This window comes from Seriola lalandi, unplaced genomic scaffold, assembly GCF_002814215.2.
Source record: "Seriola lalandi dorsalis isolate HSWRI2012SDOR001 ecotype SW California unplaced genomic scaffold, Sedor1 jcf7180002054912, whole genome shotgun sequence".
Lineage (NCBI taxonomy): Eukaryota > Metazoa > Chordata > Actinopteri > Carangiformes > Carangidae > Seriola > Seriola lalandi.
In genome coordinates this window covers 374,517-380,516 of record NW_019525464.1, presented here as the reverse complement: position 1 = coordinate 380,516, position 6,000 = coordinate 374,517, and the positions used below count along the sequence as shown (strand labels likewise).

The following is a 6,000-nucleotide window of genomic DNA, read 5'->3' as shown; positions in this document are numbered from 1 at the left end:
ATGGAGTTGGAACCATGTACAGGTGTGCAGTCGTAGGTGAAGAGGGAGTAGAGGAGAGGACTCAGCACGCAGCCTTGAGGGACGCCGGTGTTCAGGGTGAGGGTAGAGGAGGTGTGGTTTCCTAGCCTAACAGACTGGGGTCTGTTGGTCAAGAAGTCCAGTATCCAGTTACAGAGGGAAGCGTTGATACCCAGGTCGCTGAGTTTACTCTTGTAACCACCTGTTATGTTGCTGGCTTGTTATCTTCCAGCGTATTGGCTCTACCAGCTGCTCAAATGAAGCAGCTTGTTCTTACACAGCTGATTTTAAATGTGGCCTTGATGCTTGTACAGCACTTTGGTGAAGTTGTTATTGTTTTTAAATTGGCTTAATAAACAAATGTGACGGACTCTATCTTGTATCTAAGTCAACATTAGCAGAATAAACATGTTGCTATGAGCAACTAACAAAAAGCCCACATTTCCATCGGAGGATCATAAGAAATGAAACTTGTTGATTTCTAACTGCACTGTATAGGCCTCACAATGTTTAGTAACCTGTGTGGCGGGGGGGGGGGGGTTACTAGGACCCATGAAGACCAATAGAAGAGCAGCAGCCAATTAAAGAGCATCAGCAAACTGATCATTAAGCCACCGGGGAGCAGGTGTTTCAGACTCCCTTCAGAGTCTGGACTGCTCCTCGTTGTGCTGCTCCCAATTTGTTTGTTCTGTGAACTGGTGGCTTAGGTCTTAATTAAATAAAATGTAAATTCAAATTGTAAAGGCAAAATGGCCCAAATATAAGGTTTATTAAACCATTTGATTCATGCAGCTCCAGAAATAAAGTAACAGCGTGGATACAGGTCCACAGAGAAGTAAAGTTTCTCAAAACGTCATCGAGCGCTCTTCTGTGTAGATAGATGTTTGATAATAATGTTGGTTTCAAAGTCTGTGGCAGAGAATTGTTGCACAAACCTCTTTGCACCTTTGTGACTTCCTCCTGAGTTGGTGAGAATGTGTCATGATTCAGAGCTGTCATTCTCTGAGAAAGCTGGACGCATTACGAGCGATGGAGGAAATCTATGTCAATGTTGAAGACATCAAACCTTCAATAAGTCAGACGAGTAAAAACGTTCAGACAATGTGACTGAGCTGAGAATAAATCTGTGTAATCATCTGTCGTTACTGTATTTACTCACTGGTCTTTTCTCTGTTCAGGTCCCAGGAGCTCTGAGAGGAGATTTCATGGAGCTGTTGTTCTCTCTCTGAGTCTGCTGAGTGTTCTCCTGTTGGCTGGGCTCATCGGCCTCGGTGTCCACCGTGAGTCTGGTTTCATGTTGTGTTGCCCTGCCTTTTATGTTCTTATTGCCCCCTTCAAGTACTCTTAACTGCTGCGTTGTTGTCACATCACAAAGTTACAGAAGTCCTTCAGCTGGTTTTAAGGTTCAGTGTCTGAATACAGGCTGTGTGCGTTTCTATGTGGACTGAGGCTTTGATACTTTCACAGTATTAATATAGAACCTAGACCTGATCTATAATCCAACAACACATGGAAATCTCACTTTATACAATATGGAACCTTAAGTGAAAAGTGTCATATAAAAAGTTCAATACTGATTTTAAAAAATAGGAATTTTTACCAAGGTAGTAGATATGCATATTCAAGCAGTTAAAACAGCAAATCTGTGTAAGTAGAGTTTTGTATCTTGTGTTAAGTAAACAAGTCTCTTTTGAGTATTCAAGTTTTTATTGGTACAAGGAAACAAACGACATCCATCTACATCCATCTACATACATATATATATTAATTCTGCATTAAAAAGGTGGCATTGCTTCAAAGTCATGGTTTTTCTAATATCTACTTTGAAATGAGGAACTAAGAAAACGAAGTACATAAGAGGAAATTCACATATCCAGACCATGTTTTAATCTAACGAGCGTGTACCCCATAGGATTCTTTTTGTCATGTTTTGCCATGGCAGACACTTTTTGTTAGTTTTGTTTTGGACTTTTGCACTTCCTGTTTTATTTTGTATTGGTTTCCTTGTGTGTCTGTGTTTTGCTTCTTGTCTTGGTCTCGCTTCTGTGTAGTAATTGTCTGCCCCGCCCTAATATGTTTCACCTTGCCTCCTGTGTCTATATAGTCTTTGTGCTCCCCTTTGTCTGGGTCGGTTCGCCTGTTATCTTCACGTTTTGTTCATGTCTGTTCATGTCACGTTCACGTCTGGATTTTTGGTTAAATAAACCTGCCTGCACTGTCTCCCAAGAATTGACTGCATTTGGGTCCAACTTACCTCAATACCTTGACACTTTTGTGTCTGGTTCTGTGATCTTGTAATAAACGTAAAGGCGTCTCTTGGTTTATTTCAGACCATAAAAATTCAAATACAGGACTCTCCGCTGGAGAAGCCAACCACACTGAGTGTCTTCAGGCCAGTGACATCAAACTCTCCTCCCTGACTGAAGAGAGAGACCAGCTGAATATCAGTCTCTCTGAAATGACTAAAGAGCTGAAGAGGCTTCAGAGTTTGTCCAAACAGAGTGAGTGTTTGCCTGTGTGGTTTCTGCACAGCTCTCTCTTTATATCTATGAAGCCTGAACGGATCCTCTGTTCTACAGTGTAAAGACTGTGATCTACTTAATGATGATGCAACTTGTCATATCCAAGTTACACTATTTTCACTTCCAAGGAACCTTTTTATTGTTCTGATGTGCATCATGTGTGTGTTAAGTTAGTAACTGGACTAAAAGTAGACAGCGAGGAGTCATTAGAAGCAGCATGACTTTGACTTTTGAGCGTTACAACACCTTCAAATGAGGAATTTGGAGTATTGACATATTGGACACATATGACTTTTGTTTGACTCATCTTACAGAGAAAACGTGTCCTGAAAAATGGAGGATGTTCAGCGGTACCTGTTATCTCCTCTCCACTCAGTCTGGTTCTTGGGAAAAAGGCAGAGAGGACTGCAGAGCCAGAGGAGCAGCTCTGGTGATCATAAACAGTCTTGAAGAGCAGGTACAATGTGTATATTTGGGCATTTTTAAATTTTTTTAAATCATTTTGTTCAGGGTTCAATGAAATACAATTCCTGATTGCTTTTCTGGTGAAAGTTATGAATGTGATTATGGATCTGTGAGACTGAAGATTGACCGTCGCTATGATCTCAATAGGAGGACTAATACCAAAAAGGTCTTAAAGGCAGAATCCAAATGTCCGAACCTCTGTGGGCAACAAACATTAGAACAAAAGAGCCTACTGTTTCTAAACAGGTCACATCCATTCTGTAAAGTTTTGCAAAGGCACATGGTGTTGTCCATGATGCTATGGCACAAATGTCTCCCAAAAGAACCCCCTTCAGTGCAGCCCATGCAGTAGCGACACTTCTTCATTGTTCACATAAGGTCTCGAGTGAAGGCAGAATGAAGGAACTAAGGAACAGAGTGAGGTCGAGACAGATCCACATTTAGCAGCGACTAAAGTAAAGTCGGACACCAGCATGTGTCGCATTGATCTCCTGTCTCTACCAGAGTTCCTGCACCGTGGTTTGGTAAACACATTTAGAGGATTAAATGAGCGCAGTGGTTTCATTTCAGTGATCTTGATTTTTGTGTTTGTTTGTTTGTTCTTTTCGGCTTGAAACAGACACTCCTTACTGGATTTGCTGCCGGAAAACGGTGGATTGGTTTGACTGACAGGGACGAGGAGGGGACCTGGAAATGGATTGATGGAACTCCATTGACTCAAAGGTCAGACTTGAATGTTTTTCTACTGAGTGCTTTTGGAGAGCGTTTGCTGTATAAGTGTGTAGTAAGACTGAAATACCTGTATGTTAATGTAATTTTAAATAATTATATATATCATATGACAGTGACGTAGCTCAATCACAGTGTTCCAGCATTTGGTGCAGACTTCTTTGACCACACCAGAGAGTGCTCTGTCCAAAGCACCATTTCATGTTTTATTTTAGACTGTTTTTTTTTGTTGTCCACACCAAATTGGAACTTATCACCAAATTTGATTTGCATCTCTGACCGGTGTCTTATCCAAAGCAATGACTGGTTAGGATCCTGTAGGTCTTTGTATTTAGAGTAAGAACAACTCCTTCAAATCAAACAATAATATATACTGTATGTTGTCAGTGCCCTATTTAGCAATGTTTGATTTTCTGTGCCTTCAAAATCCGTTGAAAATCACAGGCAAAAAAAGAAATCTGTTTTGCGGCAAATGCTTGAATGTCTTCAGGAACATTTCCAAACACATTCAAACGGGCTCAGGTAACTCCTCTGCTCGTAAAGCCCTCACTCGACCCTGCTCACTTGTAACTCACTTTGGATAAAAGCTTTTGTCGAATGAGACTCTGTTCATGTAAGAGGTTAATGTTGTTGTCATGCGCTTGTTCTTTAACCTTCTAGTTACTGGTGGGAAGGGCAGCCTGATAATGGTGGTGGAGATCCGCAGTGGGGGGAAGAAGACTGTGCACATATATACACTAGCAGGGATTTTGACAAAAACTGGAACGATCAGTCATGTACTGCTTCTATGAAATGGATCTGTGAGAAAATGGCTTAGCGCTGGTGTGTAATCTCCATTCATGCTTTTACAAAGACCTTTGGTATTGATTATCACTACTTCTCTACTTCTTTCTCATCAAAGTTTGGCATTGTTGAAGAACATTTCTGTGTAAACTTCTCTGCACCAGTGTGAGGATCCTCTTCCTCCATCTCTACTTTAATCATAAGTGTAATGTATATGTTTGATTGGTTATTAATGCAAGATTCTGATCATTCAACAAGTGGAAGTACACAACTGAAAGTTTCTGCCAGGCATCTGAAACTGTGTCATTTACATTGTCAATATTCCACTGCTCATGGTCTTTGGCCCACAGTTTACCACGATGCAAAAGCCACAACAAAAATACAAAAGACACAACACAAATACAAAAGATACAATACAAATACAAAAGACACAATAAACAATGCAAAAGCCACAACACAAATATAAAAGCAACAACCTGACTGCAAATCAACAACATGGATGCCACAACACTTTTGTATTTGTGTTATGGCTTTTGCACTGAGTTGACCAATCTGAGCCACCGTAGCTCTGCCCTTTTAAAGCTCTCTGTAACTCTGGTTTTTAAATTAGATGCTCACCCCTCATGGCAGAAGAGCTTCATAAAGATATCAGTACATTGAAAAGTACAACAGACATTCAGTTTGTGTTTCTAATAAAGATTTATTGAAAGCTGAAATCTGTTTGAAAGTCCATCACTCTGGTTCAAGTGTTTTGTTTGAAAGCTGCTCCTACACAGTGTGACACTCGTAATTCAGTAAATTCTGTGTCTGTTACTTGACTTTTGGTTTGCATTGTGAGTCTATAAACTCCATGAAGGTAAACCAAACAACAGATCATAATTAAATATAATATATTAACTGCCTAATTAGGCGATAAAATATTTTCATTATCTTTTAAACATCATCGTGTGACACATTGCTGAAAATTGTGTTTTAAATCTAATAATCAACAAATTGTCAAATGACATAATGTTGTACAATGTGGGACCTTTTAATGTTTAGTGTAAATAACTGACAGTAGTTCAATCTGAAATATAATTGAGGATATGTAAACCTGCAACAAGCGATGTACTTATCCGATCAAAACCTTAAAACTGAACAAAAAACTTAAACATACAGACTTAACATGTGGTGTTAAAACAAGTTTGTGTCAGAATCAACAGCTGTCAGTATTTACCTTCTGCATGCTGCTCTTTGCACACTCCAAGAAAAGAGAAAACCACTGGATTTACAGAAGGAAATGAATATTTTATTTTGTTATTTTCTGAATCGTTAGTTGTTACTTTAACCAGTTTAGCAGCTACTATAAACTTCCAGCTGAGGTGAAGGCACACAGTCACGTCAGGGTATTTAGAAAACCATAGATATGCTTATCCTTCTATACTTGAACACAACAGAATAAAGCATTCAACAATCACTTTCTATGTATCTAACAGGGACCTCC

The 6,000-nt window shown here is 39.6% G+C and overlaps 1 protein-coding gene across 1 annotated transcript in view; it reads left to right on the top strand.

Moving 5' to 3' along the window:
- LOC147817710 (C-type lectin domain family 10 member A-like) overlaps positions 1-5,233 on the top strand; it is a 13,534-nt gene extending 8,301 nt beyond the window's left edge. The window contains exons 3-6 of the mRNA XM_087169750.1: positions 2,349-2,519; positions 2,855-2,997; positions 3,625-3,728; positions 4,395-5,233. Of these exons, the coding sequence (XP_087025876.1) occupies positions 2,349-2,519; positions 2,855-2,997; positions 3,625-3,728; positions 4,395-4,551 (575 nt within the window). The 3' untranslated portion in view covers positions 4,552-5,233. The remainder of the gene's footprint in view (positions 1-2,348; positions 2,520-2,854; positions 2,998-3,624; positions 3,729-4,394) is intronic.
- Positions 5,234-6,000: the final 767 nt, after the last annotated feature.